The following is a 21,652-nucleotide window of genomic DNA, read 5'->3' on the forward strand; positions in this document are numbered from 1 at the left end:
GAGTCCGACTTTCGCTTAGGTCATGATCTCGCGGTTCATGGGTTCGAGGCCCGCATCGGGCTCTGTGCTGACTGCTAGCTCAGAGCCTGGAGCCTGTTTCAGTCTGTGACTCCCTCTCTCTCTGACCCTCCCCTGCTCATGCTGTCTCTCTCTCTCTCTCCTAGAAATAAATAAAACATTAAAAAAAAATTTAAAAAAAACTTTCTATTATGTAGGCTTTATTTTTATAAAAGCTGTCACTTATCTATCAATTTAAAGTAAGCTCCATGCCCAATGTAAGGCTTGAGCACATGACCCTGAGATCAAAAGTTGCACACTCTACTGACAGAAGCAGCCTGGTACCTGAAACATTATTTTAAATGTAACTTAATGATATTCCAAATTTCTAGAGATAATCTACCTTTATTAACTAAGTTTTTTATCTGAACTTTGCAAATTGTGTGAAACTACTTGGAAAATATTCCATGTGTTTATGTACATTTATGGCAAGAAAAAAAATCTTTAGCTTTCATTAACTTTCTCAAGGAAATCTCTGTACTCCATCCTCCCAAAGCAAACGAACACTGGGCAAAGATATGTAACTTTACAAGAAAACTAACTAGGTAAAAGCTTAAATAACTTTGACCTGAATTTTCCCATTATGAAGACTTTTTTCCCCAATTAAATACATTTACCACTAAAAAGAAAACATTAATTTTCCATAAAGTTCATGTTGCTATGATAAAAATAATATGGAAATGGATATATATTGCAAAAATAATGATATTACAGGTTTCTGGAATATTCTTATTCAGGGTGGAATCGTCAAAGCACAGATCCAACTTCATAGTATGATCTGATTAATACTTGACAGTGCTGATGGTAAAAACTTGTAATTCACGACGGTAAATGATATCTGACACAAGCAGCTCTTTAAGACATACTTAGACTTGGTAAAAATTTACTATACATAGCACATTTATAGTCTGGCTATTCAGTAATATAAAAATTAAGTCTTCTAGGGGTGCCTGGGTAGTTCAGTTGGTTAAGCTTCCAACTTCAGCTCAGGTCATGATCTCGCAATTTGAGTTCAAGCCCTGTGTCCGGCTCTGTGCTGACAGCTCAGAGCCTAGAACCTGCTTCAGAGTCTCCCTCTGTCTCTGCCCCTCCCCCACTCATACTCTCTCTCTCAAAAATAAACATTAAAAATTAAAAAAAAAAATTAAGTCTTCCAAAAGGTATATTTCGAAAAGTAAAAATGAAAAAAATCTTAAGGACAAAATAAATGGCACCTGATATGTTAGTATATTTATTTCAAAATAAGTCTTTAGTTTTTAAAATGTATTTTTTATAAAATAAAAAGGGATCCAGGTTTTTTCCTTCTGTTTAGAATAAAAATTAACAAACTTCCCATAACTAGAAAATACATATAATGGAACATTTTAGTGATTACATAACACAATGCTTAAGTTAGTTGTGGAGTGGTAAGCTGGGCATTGCTGACAGAGCAAATAAGATATAATTCCTCTTAATTCTCATCATACATCTACTATCCTTTGCCAGAGCAGAAAATAAGATTATGGTGTCAGAACTTCAGATATTCACAAGATGAAACTGTCTCACATTACTTTTTTTATTTATGAAATAATAAAAGTAAAAAAGAAAAATTATACTAAAGTTATAAATGTAAAACATATCCATATGAAACATGGCCATAACAATCAGTACAGATGTTCAAATTCCACATGTTCTACTCACTCTTATTTCTTTGTTGTAAAGTGGAACCAGACTATTCTAATTCCCTGATTTCTGCTACTGAATGTAAGATCCATAGGGAAGCAGATGTCTGCTCTCTTCAATCCTGTACACGCCTGACATTGGCGAGACACTTAATAAATATCTGTGCCACGAAGAAAAAAGAAATACAAAAGAAAGCCAGTGATCTGGGGCTTAGAATGGGAGGTGAGAGTGGGGAACAAAAAGCAGAACAAATAAAAGTGAAGTAATGCTTATAAAAACTCATTCACAATGTCGTATCAGAAGAAATTTAAGTAGAATACTGACATGATTTTTATTAAATACTTATTGCTATATGTAAAGACTTCACTAAGCCTTAAATTCCAAATAATTTGTAATAATTTAAAAGCAGCTTTGAAGAATAATTTTTGAAAGCTGATTAACTTGCCACTGAATACATTGTGTTAGCCAATTTGACAATAAATTATGCTTAAAAAAGCTAATTAACTTGTTACTATTAAAAAAAACTTAGAAAAGGTTTACATAATGAACTCATTTGGGTAAAAAGATAAATGAATAAAAAATTCTGCCAGAATATAAGAAACTATGAACAGTGGTTTTCTCTGGCAAGGACTAGACAGCCCACACAGATAGATGGGAACTTTTCTTTTTCCCTTTATATGCTTTTACACTGTTTAAATTTTGTATTTTACAATGAATATATATATATTATAATAAAACTCTCATTGAGAAAAAAGATCCAATTTGAATTTTTGAAACTAAGACAGAAATTTAGAAATTTTAATCTCTTTAGAATATATTGGTGATGGATAATATTATCTTTATTTTTGTAATGTGTATTTATTTTTTCAGAGAGAAAGAGACAGAGTGCAAGTGGGGAAGGAGCAGAGGGAGAGGGAGACATAGAATCTGAAAAAGGACCAGGTTCTGTGCTGGCAGGGCTCAAACCCACGAACTGTGAGATCATGACCTGAGCCGAAGTTGGAAGCTTAACCAACTGGGCCGCCCGGGTGCCCTGGATAACACTGTTTAAAGTTCACACTTCCTATTCTCTTTACTAATATATGAGAATAGGCAACAAAACAGACTAGGGCACAAAATGAGACACATACCAATCTGATCCAAAGCAGGACAAAATACTTAAGAAAGAAAATTCCTAAAAGGTGAATTTGCAAACATCTACCTGCTAGTTTCTGTTAAATATTATCAGTGATCTTTATTATAACTGACCATAAGTTGAAATTTAGGGTTTTGAGGTTTTCCAAAAAAGAAACTATTACATATTTAGTAGAATCAGGTACAGGACAGACTCAAAAATAAACCAAATCTAGTTGCTCATTCTAGTAATATTCTAGGGAAAAAAATATAGATTTCTTTTTTTAATAATGTTTTTTTTTGTGTGTGTGAGAGAGAGGGAAAGTGGGGGAGGGACAGAGAGAGAGGAGACACAGAATCTGAAGCAGGCTCCAGGAAGCAGGCTGACACAGGGCTCGAACTCAAAAACTATGAGATCATGATCTGAGTCAAAGTTGGACACTTAACCAACTGAGCCCCCCAGTATACATACGTTATGTATATGTATATATGTAGAAATAAATGATCTCACTAGAAACATTATAAATACAAACATATCAGGGGATTTTACTTTTTAGGTGAACTAGCCATTAAATTACAAATTGTCATTTTTAGCTCTCCGTTCCTTTTTTACTATCGATACACTTAACTATAAAACAAGGAAGTATGGTTCTTGAATGATGGCATATATATCAGAAGGTTAATAATAACTAACCTAGAAAACACCAAATGTGTGGAAAAGCTTTGAAATGAACACAATTTTGATATTTATTTATTTTACTTGTATATATTTGAAAGAGAGTGTGTGTGTGAGCAAGGGAAGAACAGAAAGAAAGAGAGAAGAGAATCCTAAGCAGGCTCCATGCTGTCAGTGCAGAGCCTCACACAGGGCTCAGTCTCACGAACCGTGAGATCATGACCTGAGCCTAAACCAAGAGTCAGACGTTTAACCAAATGAGCCACCCAGGAGCCCCTTGATATCATTTTTAATATATTAAAATTACACCTATCTGGGAATAGTAACAGCATTCTTTGGTGGTGGCTCATTATAAGATACTGTACTGCAAATCTGTAAATTAAGCAACTGTTTCTTATGATATGCACCATTTTCCTGGTTGGAATGTTCATCCAGAGATTTTCTTATATAGTTCTTTAATTCTTCAATTCCTTCTCCCGTAATTGCAGAGATGGGGATGATGTGTTGGAACTCCACAGTCCTCTCTGGAATCATATTTTTCTCAAATAAATGCAGAAAATCTGAAACAAAAAACTCAAAACTAAGCTGATTTCATGGTCTTTGAAAAGAAGTTAAAACTATGTTAGAGGTTTGATTTATGAATCAAGGAACCAAAAAGAGCATTTTTAATTCTTTTTTTTCCCCTTCCCTCATTAATAAGCTCTCAGAATCTTTTGTTTATATAAATGACAATGGTTAAGATTCTTGGGACATGATAGGTGCTTAGCAAGTATTTATTGGATGAATATGTTTTAAATCAAATTAAGTATAAATAAAAGATACATCATATATGATTTACTAAGAGAAGAAATAAATTTGGTTTTCTTGGAGAGTTCAATAAAGTCAGACAACATATGTGTGAAAGACATCATATATAAAAATAACATCATTCACGAGTTGGGACATTCTAGCTTGCTTCAGAATATGGGTGGCCTTTAGCTTCCCTTAACTACAGGCTTATTATCACTGGTGGTAGGAGGCATACTAAAACTGAAAAGGGTATGAGGACAGTTCAAGGGGAGATGATTTCAGATGAGTCCGGTCTATCACCCCAAAGGGACTGACAGCTATTATATTACTTTTTCCTCTTCCCTGCCTCTAAGACAATGGAAGGGGAAATAGCACTCTGATGGGATGGGTTAACATGGATATAAATAAGAAAGGCTAGACTGGGAGAGACTGGACAAGTCAACACGGAGCTTGGTATCTGAGAATCATATGCCCCCAAAGAAGTCTAAAGAAGCTAACTCAGGTATTATCACTGAGGAGACTATGTTTTGTTTTATGACAGTCCAAAATAGGAACAAACCCGAGTTACCCTCCCTCCTTATACCTCCTCTGAAAATTCCCTTTTCTGCAAGACTAATCAGCAAACAGATCTAATGACTTCTAAAGCAAGTGACATTAAGGAATAAAGACTACTGAGTAGTTCCAGGGGTATTTATATCCCACAGAGTAATTTATTAACTTAAGGACAGCTCCAAAACATAAATAACACACTGGAAAGATTTTTGAGAGGAGAGAAAGGATCTTCTGGTGCTGTCTGCTAGTCCTAGTACACTAGAATTTATTTTCCCCAATTTTTATCCCAAGAATAAAAACAGAGAAGTTAGTACCATTTACAAACATATTAGCCACCTTCTGTCCACCCTAATTTTCCTCATTTGTGAAGCGGTTCTCTACTAGATTCAGAAAAGTGAAAGCATCATCACTGTAGGATAGGAATTCTGCAAAGGTCAATATTCAAAACTGTAGAGAGTCTCTTTAAGTTCCTTTACACAAAGTGGTCCATTTAGGAACAAATTTCAAACAAATAAATCCTTTGGAAGTAACAGCATCTACTACTCTATGTAACACATACATAGGTATTCAATTCTTTTTAGAAGATTAGTACCCTTCAGAGACCTAGCATTGCAAAGATACATACCTCTTTAGAACTATCTGCTCTGGTTTTAAGTTTATGGTGTATTAGGGGAATCAAGTTCTAGAACTTGTGAAGTACGTTAAAGTAAAAAAATTTACAGGTAGATGCTTTTTCCTCTTCTGATCCAAACCCATTAATTCTTTTTCTTCCCTCCCAATATAGACAGAGTGCAAGCAGAGGAGGGGTAGAGAGAGGGAGACACAGAATACAGAGAAGGTTCCAGGCTCTGAGCTGTCAGCACAGAGCCTGACATGGGGCTCGAACACACGAACCGAGACATCACAATCTAAGCTGAAGTCAGAAACTTAACAGACTAACCCACCCAGATGCCACTAAATCCCATTAATTCTTTAAGGGCTCAGTTTAAGTTTTATTTCTTAATGAAACCTGACCTTTTATTCCGTTTCTTCTAACTTACAGTCCATATTACAATTCTGAAACTTGATTAAGTATTATGTTACAGTGTTAAAGTTTCATATGGTATACATTCTTTCTTCAGACATACTTTTTTAAGAGTAGAAACCCTCAGTTTTCTTTTCATTGATTATACCATTTAGCAGTCTCTCCACACAATAGGTAACCATTCAATTGACATTAAATGAACAAATGTTTTTACCTTTAGGATTCTGGAGTTGATGCATCAGTACGTGGAATTTATCTTGGGCACCTGGCAAGTCCATTTTATTAACTGCCAAGAGTGCAGGTTTTGTCTGAAGTTCCTCTTTGTACAACTCCAACTCCTTTAAATAAAAAAAGAAAAATCAGATAATTGTATTAAAATATCTGTATAGATCATCTATTTGGTAATATCTTACTTTACTTTGTAGGCCTGTAATCAATCTACAGCCCACTCACATTCTTGAAATGCAATTAACCCCAACAACCACAAAACTAAGTGACAAAATTCATAAAATGCTTACTGGTTAGGTGATGTGTTAATATATTTTAATTCAAATAAATAAAATGAATTTAATATATTTTAATTCAAATTGAATTTAATTCAAATATTTTAATTCAAAGTTACAGTTGTAATTTAGTGCCAAGGACCAAATACAGATATTTAGATATCTATTAAGCACACTGATAAAATTCAGAAGTAAATAATGACAATTTAATGTTAAACTTGTATTAATTTTGGAAAAAGCAAGTGTGCTTAGGAGTAAATCTTCATAACCATGGATTAGGCAATGGTGTCTTAGCTATGACACCAATGCACAACCAAAAGAAAAAACAGAAAAACAGAACTTCATTAAATGTAAAATTCTATGCATCAAAAAATATCGTAAAGGAAATGAAGACAACTGACAGACTAGTGGGTTGAGATGCCTCGGTGGCTCAGACAGTTAAACGTCTGACTCTTGGTTTCGGCTCAGGTCATGATTTCACAGTTCATGAGGTCAAGCCTGTGTGCTGACAACACGGAGCCTGCTGGGAATTCTCTCTGTCTCTTTCTTTCCCTGCCCCTCCCCTGCTTGTGCTCACTCTTGCACGCTCTCGCTAAATAAATAAAAACTTAAAAAAGAACGTGGAGAAAACTGACGGAATGGGAGAAAATCAAATCATGTAACTGAAGGGACTCGTAGCCAAAATAAAAAGAATTCTTACAACTCAACAATAAAAAGGCAAATAACTCAATTAAAGATTGGGCAAAGAATCTGAATAGACATTTCTCCAAAGACATACAAATGGATAATTAGCATATGAAAAGATGTTCAGCATCATTATAGTCATTAGAGAAATGCAGATCAAAGCCATAATGAAATACCACTTCACACCCACTAAGATAATTAAAACAAAAAAGACAGATAATAACAAATGTTGGCATTCACATGGAAAAACTGGAATGCCTCACATACAGAGCTAGTGGGATTATAAAATAGTACAATGGTGCAGCTACTCTGTAAAAGTTTCTCAGTGTTAAACACCGATTTCCCATTTTATCTAGCAACTCTACTCCTAGGTATATACCCAAGAGAAATGAAAACATGTCCATACAATAATCTGTATTCAAATGTTCACAGAAGCATTATTCATAACAGACAAAAAGTGACAAGGATATAAGATATAAAAAGTCCTGGAGGTAAGAGACATCATGCTATGTTAGAGAGAAATCATATGGCTGATAATAGAAAGTAAGGCAGGAAGGGCAGAGATGAACTGCTTGGTAGGAGCCAACCCTTGACAGACCTCAAAAATCATGTTCAGGGTAAGACTTTAACCTAACAGCAGTGGGGGACCATTGAAGCATTTTAAACAAGGAACAAACATCAGCTTGGTTCTTTCACAAAGATCACTCGAGCTGCCAAATAAAAAATGGACTAGAGAATGGTACTGTGATACCCATTGTATGGTGACAGATGGAGGCTACATTTATGGTGAGCACAGCATAACATATAGAGTTGTTGAACCACTGTGTTGTACACCTAAAAATAATATAACTTTGTGCATCAACTAAATTTCAATTAAAAAAAATGGACTGGAGAGAAGTGAGACTGGAAACAAGGAGACCACATAGGAAATCTAAACCATTCTAGTGATGAAGGGTTGATTATAACAGTGTGGATGAAGAGAAGGAGATGAATTTCAGAGAGATTTAGGATCTAGAACTGACAGGGTTAATACAGGTGGTGAGAAAGATAGAATCCAGGACCAACACCCAGGTTTCTGGTTTACATGCCCAGTAAAGTTCTTGGGGAGGATGAAGAGATTTAAAAAAAAAAGTTGTTTTATACATATTAAGTTTGAGAACCTAACGGGACATCCAATCAAAGATATCCATTAGGCTGCTGGTCTAAAGCAGAACCAAAAATTCTAATGATCAGAACAGATTTGGCAGTCATCTGTATATTACAGTATGTTAACTGTATATAATATATATACACAGTTATATATATTATATAGTTATATATAATATATTAACTGTATACAGTATATAACTCTATAATATGTACAGTATATTAGCTGTAACCAAATGCTACTTAAACAATGAACAGGAAAAAACAAAAAATAGGCCAAGAAATAATCTAAAAAGTAGGAATAAAAGTTCAAGCAAGATAAAGTCTGAGAAGTACATAACAGGGATTTGGAATCAAGGAAGATTTTATTCGTTGCAACAGTCTGAAGAGTGGGTTAATACAAAAGAAGTGGAGAAAGCAAGTTTAGATAATTCTTTGACCTCAAAAAGTAGAGGTAGCATATATATTTATTCGAATTATCTGTTACTTAATACAGTCCTATATGCTTATATATTAGACCAAATGCAGAACACAGTAAAACAGAAAACCTACTTTTGTAAGTAGTATTATGGTTTCAAAGGCAGTTCTGTATTGAGTTCGGGAAGAAAGCTGAAATCCAGAAATATCGACCTAAAAAAAAGATGGACAGAGAGAGTAACATAAAAACAACACAAAAAGTTATAAATTTCTATATTTTGAAATGTTTTCCTCTCTCAAGTTAAAAACAATTTCTCATTCTATACTTAGTAATTTAGTAATTCAAAACAAGAGAAACTGTGGTGTTAAGATAGCTACAATTATTCTGATAAAATTACAATCATAAGAAATAAGAAACTAGTATAGATAAGGCAATTTGTATGTACTTATACAGGCAATCTAATATATATTTTTAGCATCATCAATGAAGTAGGAAAGAGATACTATATAACATAGCAGAATGTTGACAATCTTAAGGAATTAAACATCTTAAGGAACTAAACCTTGACAAGTATGGCCAAACTTATATCTGATATAGTAATGCCATATCCACCCCTATAATACAAATGAATTATTTACTGTATATGACCCCTATTTAAACACTTAGTGGAGTAACATATGATACTACCTCGTCTTTAAAACTTATTATCATAAACAATTTCTAGGAAAATGAAACTCAGACTGTCACATTCATTTCAATATTACATTGGTATGCATATGACTTACTACAAAAAGTAGTTGTCTAGTTCTTTCTATATGCTTGAGGAATTTGTGGCCCATTCCTTTGTTCATATGTGCTCCTTCTATTAAGCCAGGAAGATCAGCTACTGATACCTAATACAAAGTTAAATGGGTTGTAAAAAAGAAAACAATTACATCCTCAGATTTTCATATTTCAAATATAAATAGTTCCTAATTTGTGATTACCACCTCATATTTATAAAGCCAAGATACCTTTATAAAATAAATGTACTAAGAATCAAAATACATTCTTATCAGAAATTAGAGTCCCATTTTTACTTATTAATCTAACAATCTAAGAATTCTAGGAATTAGTTTAACATTTATTAATAACTTAAATCCTTTTTACAATTCTATTAATTATAGTGTTTAATATGAACCTGTCACAGAATTTCAACTTTCCGAATTTTTAAAAGTACAGAAGGATATTGATTCAGCATTTACTTAGTATAGCTCTGTCATTACAAGTTTTAAATTCCATGTGGAATTGATTATTTGGCACCACTGTTCCTTTTCTGTTCATGTTCTACCGGGAGGACTATTGAAAATTTTTGATAAGTAAAGGATAGAATGTTCCTATAACTCCTTTTTGAAGTGTTAACCATTAATCTACATTTGTGGTTTTCAGACCTCATGGCACATTATAAACACCCAGGGATCTTTTACAAAGTAGAGATACACAGGCTCTACCCCTGAGGAATCTGGCTTCAAATCTCTGGGGACCAGGCTTATTATTGTTCTCCTGAAGCCACCAAGTTAATTCTCATGTGTTGTAAGGGATGAGAAGCACTGTTTTACACACACTACCCATGTGGATAGGATTTCAGAATTTTAAAGGAAATTGTGCAGCTACCTAGACAAAATACAAAAGAGGTCTTACATGCTAAATTTTTTTTTCATGAACTGAAATTTTGTTTGGAGGCTCTCCACTGAGAATTTTGCTACTGAGAATTAAGGTTCCTTTAAATTTACAATGTACTCTTTTCCTCTAAATATTGTCCACCATATTCCTATTATCCTATATTTATAACTTTACTTATTATGTAATATTCTCTATAATTTTTGGATGCTTTTTATTTTTTACTGTCATATCACTATGAAAAATGAATATAAATCTTTTATGTATTTTAATTATGTCAATGGATTATATGAAACTACACTGATATATCATCACCTTAAGTCCATACTTTACATTAGGGTTCACTCTTGGTGTTGTACATTGTACGGGCTCTGACAAATATATAATATGTACCCACCAGCATAGTATCACATGCAATAGTGTCACTGCCCACAAATCGTTTGTGCTCTTCTATTCATTCTTTCTTTCCCATTAATTCTTGGTAACCAATGATATTTTTGCTACATCCATAGTTTTGCCTTTTACCAGAATGCCACATAGTTAGAATCACACTGCATGCAGTCTTTTCAGATTGGCTTCTTTCAGTTAGTAATATCCATTTAAAGTTCTTCCATGTCTTTTCATGGCTTGATAGTTCAATTCTTTATAATGTTAAATAATATTCCATTATTACCACAATTTATTTATCCATCCACTTGCTGAAGGACATCATGGCTACTTACAGGTTTTGGCACTTATGAACAATACTGCTATAAACATCCATGTGCAAGCTTTTGTGTGTATGTAAGTTTTCAATTCATTTTGGTAAATACCAAGGAGAACAATTGTTGATCATACATTATATACTTTAAAAATCTTGTTACTTTCATTTTTTTATTTATTTTTACTCTAATTATTCAAACTATCTATAGTTCTTCCTTATCAAGGAAAAATAATTTTTAATAGCTAGACCAGAATCCTGTTCAATTAAAACAATTTTTTTAAAAAATTGGAATGAAATCAATTCCATGAACTTTAGAAAATGTTTTTAGGAAAGAAAAATCAATGATCAAATATGGCAATAAAATATGGACTTGCAATGAGAACAGAGATCAAAGAGATAAAGAAGATAGGATGTTGTAATGGTAAACTGGACCTAGTCTTCGGAAGGAGAAAAAGTTATACTCTTATACAATATTTTACTATGATTGCACTCAATAGAATTGATTTGATCATGGTTTCATTTCCAAAAACAAAAACCCTGCTACTTTTTTCCCCCTTAACACCACAGAAACAATCAAATACTACAAAGTCCAAGTACCAAAAGCAAGTACTTTCCCTTCTAATCAATTGTCTTACTTTAAAAATACTCACCTGTCTGAAATCGTTATACATAATTTTTCCAAGTTCAGGCTTTAATGTTGTAACTAAAAGAAAACAATAAATTGAGGCTAGAATAAAGGCTGGTACTCTCAAAATTGTCTTAGTTTCATGTATAAACAATATTTTTTGTGAACAAAAATGATTCATAAATCTTAATTCAGATACTATTCTCATTTGTTGGCATGGAAAATATAATTATAATGTGCAGAGGCATAGATCTAATATAATTAGTAGGCTTCAAAGTTCTTTTATTGTACTTTAAGGATTGTGGTAAAGGTGTTGGTGGGTACAGCAGAATTTAGGTTTCTATCACTGGATCTGTGGTTGAAACTTATCTAGTCCTTTTCTCATTCAGTTCTCTTCAAGTCTCATCAGTTCTGAAACTAGCCTCCTTCTGAGCTTTTCCTCCTCTTTCCTTCTCAAGAGTCCCTGTATCATGACAATCAATACTGGTAATGTAATTTATAGCAATTAGTCCAAAATTAACTCTACTTCCTCAGAGTCTAATTTTAGAATGGCTTGACTTTATTTTCCAGGTTAATGTACGTTTCTGTATCTTTTTATTTAATGATGGCAGAGATTCTATCACATTCATTCATTATTTAGTCTAAACCTCCATTAGATTTTATCTAGCTACAGCAGTAGCCTATTTTTCCCAGACCCATTTATGACCCATACCAATTCATTCTCTGTATTATATACAGAGAGATCTTTTTGAAAATGAGATTAAAAATGAAAAATTTATTTAATTTTAGAGACTGAAATCTAATTATTTTATCCTTTGATTAAAAGCCTATAGATATAAAGATCAAATACAGCCTAACCAGTCTATGTGATATGGTCTCTATCTACATCTCCAGCCTTATCTTGACTCCCTCTTTCCCTTACTACATGTTCTCTAAATACACAAACCTCTCTGCTATCAGAGAGCTTTTCTGTACATGCTATTTCCTCTAGCTAAAACACCTTTCACATTCACTGCCTATCACTGACTAACTCATGTATTCTTTACACCTCAGCCCTTGGGAAAGCATCGCACTTTCCCAAAGAAGTTTAAAGCAGCCACCTACACTCTTTCATAGAATCATATTATATTCCCTCAGTCATGTGTGATATATGTGCCTTCCCCTACTAGTCTGTAAGCTCAATAAGAGTCAGAACAGTATCTGTTGCTGCTTACCAACCTTTGTAACTCCAGTACCTACTATAGTTCACAGAAATAAATATTTGCTAAATGAATGAAAGAACAGTGCTTAATAAAGGGTAGATGCTCATAAAATCATAATTAAATTAAATAAATGATTGTGCAACAGAGAAACAAATGCAACAAAGCAAGTGTCTAACAAGTACTAGGAACTTTGCTGAGGGCTACAGAAGTTTCAAGGATTAATGGGAAATGCATGTGTTCTATTGGCCAAGAGTTTTCAAACTAAAGGAACGTCAGAGTTGTCATTTTATTCATACTCAAAAAAGGTTGGTCTTTAAAAATTTATCTGCACATGTTAAAATACACAACAAATTATACTTACATGCATAATCAGCAATGGCAGGTTTTGCATGAGAAACCTGACTTAGCAAAGACGATTTTCCTGCATTTGGGAATCTGAAATGGAAAAATAAAATAAGGTATTAAAACAAATACTAGTATTATTAATACTTGCTTATCTCTAAATTTCTAACATTTCAAGAGATAGATTTTTTTGGGTATTTCTGGGAATAAAAGTAGAATATAAATGAAAAATAATCCTGAAAAACCTGAGGAACAAAATATACATATGAAAAAAGTAAAGACAAATTCATGCTGAACACTAGAGATGTTTTAGTATCTCTGAGAGTAAATAATTCAGTTATCTTTAAAAAGCCTGCGGGGCACCTGGGTGGCTTAGTCGGTTAAGCATCCGACTTTTGCTTAGGTCATGATCTCGCGGTTCGTGGGTTCGAGCCCCGCATAGGGCTCTGTGCTGACTGCCAGCTCAGAGCCTGGAGCCAGTTTCAGAGTCTGTGACTCCCTCTCTCTCTGGCCCTCCCCTGCTCACGCTGTCTCTCTCTCTCTCTCCTAGAAATAAATAAAAAACATTTTAAAAAATTAAAAAAAAAAAAAGCTCTCAGAGCTTTAAAAAAAAAAAGCCTGCAAATCACAGAAAAAAGAAACTAATAAAAATACCTATAATCCACGAATTCTAGCCAAATAATGGCAAAATATTGCTTATATTGCTTTGTAGATTTTCCTTAAAACATTTTATATGGACATTTCTAAACACATACAAAAGTGGAAAGAAGTAATAAATCCCATTTAGCCATCACCTAGCTTCAAAAAATAACAACACATTCCCAAAACTTTTTTAAAGTTGGTTTATTTGAACTGGGACCCACACAAGGTCTGTATATTACAAGTGGTTGATATATCCCTTAAATGTCTTTTGGTAAAGGCCCTCCCTCTATCTTGTTTCCTCTCTGCAATTTTATTTTTAAGGAAACTGGGTCATTTGACCTATAGCAGCATTTCTTTCCCATAGTCTGGATTTTTTATTTTTTTTAATTTTTTGCTGGCACCCCCATGATGTCTTTTAGCATGCTCCGTATGCCCCAGATTTTCTAAAAATTGTTAGTTTGATATAAAGCCTTGATCAGGGTTAGTTCTGATTTTTTTTTTTTTGAAAGACTACTTTCATACTTGGTTGGCCTGCTTTTTAAACTGAATAATACATGCTGAACACCTTTCAAGGGCACACTATAATTAACTTAACTAATGTCTTATTGTTAGGCATTTAGGTTATCTCCAATTTTTTATTATTACAAATATCATGCAAAAAACCACATATATACAGCTAGAAAGACATATATCAACAGTAACAGTCATCTGCAAGTGCTAGAATCAATAGACAACTATTTTTTTGGCAAATTTTCTTTCAGCACTTATTTTTTCATTATCTAACTTTTTCTTAAAACTTTAACTACTACAGTTATTTTCCTTGAACTTTTACACACATCTTTAACCTCTTTCTTGATATACATTTCTTGATGAGAATATACTGAATTAAAATAGCTGCTTATTGTAGGGGTACCTGGGTGCTCAGTCAGTTAACAGTCTGACTCTTGATCTTGATCAGGTCAGGATCTCATGGTTGGTAAGATCCAGCCACAATGGGCTCTGTGCTAACAGCAGGGAGCCTGCTTGGGATTCTGTCTCCCTCACTCTCTGCTCCTCCCCGACTCATGTGCACTCTCTCTAAGTAAATGGATAAACTTAAAAAAAAAAAAAAAGATAAAATAAATAGATGTTTGTTTTAAAGACTTGATTTTATTGCTAAATTTACCTTAAGAAATGCCCACCATATAAGGAAAAAGTACTATAAACAGGGATTACTGAAGAGATGATTTCCTCAGTTTCATTCAGATATTTTCATTATATTTATCCAAAGAATATTTATTAAGCATTGACTTGTATCAGACAATATACTAGACATCCAAAATAAAGCAATCAATGAGACGAATGTGATCCCTGCCTTTAGGTTTCAGTGAAATTGGAAAAAGCTCTTCTTTCAAAACCTGCCAAACTTTCACTTGGAATAATGGTTTAATACTTTGGAAATATTAATTTGAAGTTCTACAAAAAATCTATAAAAAATTATTCTATAAGAATTTTATAATTATTCTACCTCTTAGTAGAGCTCTTTTAACATTAAAAATAAATCTAACTAAAATAGATCATTAAATATATCTTCCTATAATGAATTTAGAATAAAATCATGTGAGATTTTTTTAATACTCATTTTCCTGTGGAAATACAGTAATCTATCATACTCACTCAGGCTCTTGTAACTTTTTTTTAAAGTTTATTTATTTCTTTATTTAAAGTAATCTCTACACCCAACGTGGGGCTCGAATGCACAACCCTAAGATCAAGAGCTGCATGTTCTTGTGAATGAGCCAGCCAGGTGCTCCTCTTTTAACTTTTTGAAAAGCAAACTTAAATCATTTTTAGCCATGATGATCACTAATTGAACTTGCTGTTTCTTTCCATTATCTTCGTATTTTCGTAATAGATTAAATACAGAAAAATGCCAGCAACTGTTTCCGAAGAGATCAACATAGAAGAAGAAAAAGGATGCTAATGATTGAAGAACAGACACTTGAGATCTTTCCTGAAAAGTACTTAATAAAAATTTTAGAGGCTGAAATGCAACCTGTACAAAGATCAGATTTGACAAGAGCCATACAAGTATGTTAGTTATATGACACCTTTCTTCTAAGGTTCAGTTCATTCCTGAAACTAGCAAACAGGTATCTGTTTATGCTGGTATTCACAGTAGTAACTTTTTACTAATAGGTGCATAATTTAAAAGTACTAAAATACATGGGGCGCCTGGGTGGCTTAGTCGGTTAAGCGTCCGACTTTCGCTTAGGTCATGATCTCACGGTTCGTGGGTTCAAGCCCTGCGTCGGGCTCTGTGCTGACTGCCAGCTCAGAGCCTGGAGCCTATTTCGGAGTCTGTATCTCCCTCTCTCTCAGACCCTCCCCTGCTCACGCTCTCTCTCTCTCTCTCCTAGAAATAAATAAAAATATTAAAAAAAAAAAAAAAGTACTAAAGTACATATGTTAAGTATTGTACTTAAGANAAAGTACATATGTTAAGTATTGTACTTAAGAAACTTGATGCTCTTAAAAAAAAAAAAAAAAAAGAAGGGTGTCTGGGTGGCATAGTCAGTTAAGCATCCAACTTCAGTTCAGGTCATGATCTCATAGTTCATGAGTTTGAGCCCCATGTGGGACTCTGTGCTGACACCTCAGAACCTGATGACACCTTGGAAGTCTGCTTCAGAGTCTGTGTCTCCCTCTCTCTCTCTCTCTCTGTCCTCTCCTTCCCCCCCCCTCTCAAAAGTAAACACTAAAAAAATTTAAAAAAGAAAAAAGAAAAAGAAACTTGATGTTTTAATTATTGGCTGTAATATCAAATCCACTTCTGAAAAGCTTGGTATTTCACTGTAGGTACTGTAGCTGCCAATAAGTTGGCAATATAATGATGATAACGAGAGCAACTACCAGTTGTTCATTGAGCATTCATAAATCCAAGGCATGTGTTATGTTGCAAATGTGTTATCTTACTCACCAGCAATAGTTTACCAACATCTACATCCACTATTAAAAACGAGAAAACAAAAGCTTAGAGATGTTCTATAATTTATCCGACACCATCTAGGTGGCTTCCAGAGAATAGGAGATTCTGACCCACTGTCTCACTTGAGTCTCCCATCCTCATCCCACCTTTATTACTCAGCCTTGTGAGGCTCTTCTTAGTCTGTAGAGGTGTCTCTGTGAAACCTGAAACGCATTTTTATATCAAATGAGACTATGGATGGCTAGATTCTCAGTCCACAAAACCCTATTAAACCCACAACATTGTGAAATATATACAGTATTACAGAACCTGTGGCTCATAACTTGGTTTATGGAAAAGACTAAATCCAATTAGCAAGTCTGAACACCAGGATCACATCTCTCCCTGCTACAATGTGAGCAGGAATGGGGCCTTTATGAACTCTAAGCCATTGTTGTTACCTAGAGCTAGACAGGCATGGCAAGAGGTAAGGGATTCAGACTGCTGAGTCTGGTAAAGAAGCAGTGAAATGGCTGGAGTGGAAAATAAAAAGAGCTTGGAAAGAAGCTATATAAGGTGAGAAATGCAACTGGCAGTTTGAAGTAGAGCCCTCAGTAAGGCAGTCTTCCCTACCTTTTTCTTAGGTATTCCATCTGACTACTGTGTAATGCTGAAGTGCGGCCAGGGAGAAAGGGAGAGGAGAAATGCAAAGCTAAAATTTTCCTTTTCTTTTGCTCCTTTCTATCTTGCTATCTATCCCCCTCCAGTCAGATGTTAGCATTGCAAACCCCACAGCTAAATACACTGGTTGATGAAAGAATGGAAGCTGGTGAAAGAGGACAACATTGTGGGGTTGGCAGTTGAGAATGGACAGATCCTAACTAGAACATGAAGGATAGGGAAATGGTCATAGCAAGATACAATTTGATTGCTCAATAGTATCTAAGTCTGATGGTTACAATGGTCTGGATTGGCATTTAGCCACCTGATTAACAAAATATCAATACCTCTATTAAGATTTGTAAGAATATCTCAATCATTTTATTCTCTTCTTTTTATTTCCTCTTATACATTTCTTAAAATGTGGTTTGGATTTTTAATTTTATTCCTTAATATCTGGTAACATTTTTTACTTTCTTATATTATGGCATTTGATTTTTTTCTTTGTTGATTCATCCTCTAACATCCCCACTAGCCAACTCAATTGCTATGATCTTCCTTTCTTTTTACAAATAAATATTAACTATGAAACTCTATGTTTGCAATATAAAAAATGACTATACTTATCAGCATTCTCAAGTATACAAACAAAGCACAAATTCCATAAAGAACACTGGTCCAAAATTACCACTTGTATTTAATTCCTACTTAGGAACTATCTCTCTCAAATTACAATATATATATAAATGATACTTACCCTACTAGGCTTATATCAGCTATAAGTTTTAGATCAAGGTGAATGACTCGTTTCTGGCCTTTCAATGGTAAGAAATTTGTAAGTAGTTTACCACCAAGACCTCCTTCAGCTACCAAAATTCTGTCTTTCTCTTTATTGAGTTCTCCTTGAAAACAAAGAGAAAGATAACTTAGAGCAAAGATTACTAAGTGGAGCTATTTACTAATGACATTTTTTGCTTAAATTTTTTGTATAAAATTCCAGTTTATAAATCTAAAGGGCTAAACCATAGGATTAAGATTCATAAAAGTCTGATCCCAAAAAACATTTTGTAAGCAGTTGAGACTAGTTATATATTTTAAAACTGAGTAAATACTCTATTTACAATAAGCTTAAATTTGGGGTGCCTGGGTGACTTAGTTGGTTAAGCGTCCGACTTTCGCTTAGGTCATGATCTCACGGTTCGTGGGTCTGAGCCCTGCGTCGGGCTCTGTGCTGACTGCCAGCTCAGAGCCTGGAGCCTGTTTCAGTCTGTGACTCCCTCTCTCTCTGACCCTCCCCTGCTCACGCTGTCTCTCTCTCTGTCTCCTAGAAATAAATAAACATTAAAAAAAAAAAAATCATTACAATAAGCTTAAATTTAGCAGTTAATTTTGAATAATGTTTATATATAGTTTTAAAAATCTTTTATAAACTAGCAGTTGAAATAGTTTTCTTTTTTTTAATGTTTATTTATTTTTTAGAGCGCTAATAGGGGAAGACAAGAGTGAGGGGGATAGAGAATCCGAAGCAGGCTCGGGGCTGACACTGGTGAGCCCAGTGTGGGGCTTGAACTCATAAACTGGAAGATCATGACCTTAGTCAAAGTTGGACACTCAACTGACTGACTCTTGATTTTGGCTCAAGTCATGATCACATAGTTGTGATACTGAGCCCCACTCAATGCTGAGTATACAGCCTGTGTGGGATTCTCTCTCCCTCACTCCTTCTCTCTTGCTAATGTGCTATAAATACATACATACATATATACATAAGCAAGCTTAAAATTTTTCTGAAATTCAAGAGGAGCTATTCCTCACAGCTTCCAAACAATTTTAGAAAATGTGCATTTTTCTCAACCTTAGAATCCACAATACACTTACCTATAATTTTACCATTTTCATCAGTTACTGAAATACCCACAGGTACAGGAATTTCACAGTCTTTTCCTCTGGAGCCTTTCAGTGCACTAACTCTACAAAAAAAATAAATAAATAAAGCTAAATCAAAACACAGAAAACCCACTATATCAAATGGTCTATGTCCAAGCAAATGTGGTTTACAAAGACTAGCAATCAAGTTTTGGTTAATGCAGATGATAAGTGGCCAAGTATCTGTGAAGAAAATTATCCCTAATGGTTTATTTGCATTTTAGACTATCACATAAAAATAATAAAATAAAAACAAATAATAATAATAATACATAATGATTCAAATTATCAACCTAATCACCAAAAGTCATTTTAGCCCACAGTGAACTAAAATACTGTATACTTAGAATGAAGAGATCATTGCTACAACACAAATAAGCTAGAAATAAAAATAAAAATTTCTTATCCATTGAATAAGAAAGTTTTTAACACTGACCTCAAATAAAGAGTATTATAGGAGGCTCATTTATTATAGGAGGCTCATCTGACTAGTCTCATATTGTTCATGAAAGAATTAATAGGTATAGGGGCGCCTGGGTGGCTTAGTCGGTTAAGCGTCCGACTTTCACTTAGGTCATGATCTCGCGGTTCGTGGGTTCGAGCCCCGCGTCGGGCTCTGTGCTGACTGCCAGCTCAGAGCCTGGAGCCTGTTTCAGAGTCTGTATATCCCTCTCTCTCTGACCCTCCCCTGCTCACGCTGTCTCTCTCTCTCCTAGAAATAAATAAAATAAAAAAATTAAAAAAAAAGAATTGGTATAAACTTTTAACTAGTAATTTTACTTCTAGAAATTTATCCAAAAAAAAAAAACAACAAACAATCATGTAAAATACTATATACACAAGGATATATATTACATTGTGACTCTAACAGTAAAAATATCTATAATTACATCAATAAGTGAATGACAAAAATATTATCTTATTTTCCATAGTACACTAGTATGCAACTATTTTGAACAATTGTCTGGTGTGTAAAAAAAATGTTAAGTAAAAAGAAAAGGTTGGAAAATATTGTGCTTTCAATTTTGTACCCCCAATTTTTATACACATCCATATAATATACTTGCCACAAGTCAATTTGCAGAAACATACATAAAAGTTCTAGAAAAGTCAAAAAAAGATTAATAGTAGTTATCTACGGATGGAAGAATTATAGGTGATTGACTTTTTTTCACATCTTTTTACTTTATCTGATATTTTTACAATGAGCTTGAATTACCATTATATAGAGATAAAATGAAAGAAAATATACAGAGATTAAACTATACAATTACATGATAATAACTATACTAAGGCTATTATATAATCATCTACCACTTTTTCTGCCAATAATATGCACCAGACACTATTAAAAGCTTTATTTTTTTTAATGTTTTTATTTTGAAAGAGAGAGCAAAAGCACATGCAAATGAGCAGAAGCTGAGGAGGGCCAGAGAGCAGAGGAGAGAGAATCCCAAGAGATATTGTAATGGACTCACAAATAACTTGTTATATCACCGGCAGGAAATTACTTTCCATCTGGCACCAATACACCTTGATCACAAACTCCACTTGCTCCCCCCCCAATTTTGCTTACACACACGTGAATGATTATTATCTGATTTGTTTTCTTCATGTTCACCACATGTGTAAAATCTTGTTTTCCTCATGTTCACTATGAGAGTAATATCTTGTGAACTCAATAAAAACAGAGATGAAACCTATGTTCTGGGCTTTTGTCTTCTCCCAGACCTTAACTTCTCTTGTATTCAAGAGTCTCATCCTTTGGTTCTATAACCAGAAACAAAATGTCATATAAGGTAACTTGCAAATTGCTTGTAGATTTCTAAATTGACAAAAACAACATTGAACAATTGATTACAAAAACACTGAACACTGCATAATATAGTGGGCCATAAAAATGCATCTCTTAGACTTGACTGCAGGGAACATAACTGACCTATGGCTAGCTGCTGTGCTCTGAAATCTAAAGAGATAATGCTTCCCACACTCTGCTTCCAGCCAATGACTGGGTACAGCAGGGTTACTAAGTCAACCTCTTTGTAGGAAACAAAGATTCCTTTGATGGGAAACTTTTGACTATGGAATCACCATCAGCTTTGCTAAACTTTCTTAGAACTACACAGTGGACTAAAATATTGCCCTTCCTACTCTCCTTCATAAGGATTAGACTTGCAAAGTGGTCAGACAGCTTTCCCAACTTCCCCTCAAGTCCCTCCCCAATTTGCCTTTACAAGTGTTTAGGTGTTCTCCCAATAAATCTCTTGTTCATCTAATCCGACCTTGATACCTGCTTCTTGTGGGACCCAGATTTAGACACAT

General features: G+C 34.1%; 1 protein-coding gene across 2 annotated transcripts in view; it reads right to left on the reverse strand.

Moving 5' to 3' along the window:
- GTPBP10 (GTP binding protein 10) overlaps positions 1-21,652 on the reverse strand; it is a 41,227-nt gene that overhangs the window by 13,853 nt on the left and 5,722 nt on the right. The window contains exons 3-10 of one of the 2 annotated variants that reach the window (XM_039250033.1): positions 19,283-19,374; positions 18,162-18,306; positions 13,175-13,248; positions 11,637-11,689; positions 9,410-9,517; positions 8,759-8,836; positions 6,088-6,211; positions 3,916-4,068 (exon numbers count right to left, since the gene is read on the reverse strand). In XM_039250033.1, the coding sequence (XP_039105964.1) occupies positions 3,916-4,068; positions 6,088-6,211; positions 8,759-8,836; positions 9,410-9,517; positions 11,637-11,689; positions 13,175-13,248; positions 18,162-18,306; positions 19,283-19,374 (827 nt within the window). Of the gene's footprint in view, positions 1-3,747; positions 4,069-6,087; positions 6,212-8,758; positions 8,837-9,409; positions 9,518-11,636; positions 11,690-13,174; positions 13,249-18,161; positions 18,307-19,282; positions 19,375-21,652 lie in introns of those variants that run through there. The other variant, XM_039250032.1, reaches the window with a different exon arrangement.

This window comes from Hyaena hyaena, unplaced genomic scaffold (assembly GCF_003009895.1).
Source record: "Hyaena hyaena isolate Hyena2069 unplaced genomic scaffold, ASM300989v1 scaffold_357, whole genome shotgun sequence".
NCBI classification, from domain to species: domain Eukaryota; kingdom Metazoa; phylum Chordata; class Mammalia; order Carnivora; family Hyaenidae; genus Hyaena; species Hyaena hyaena.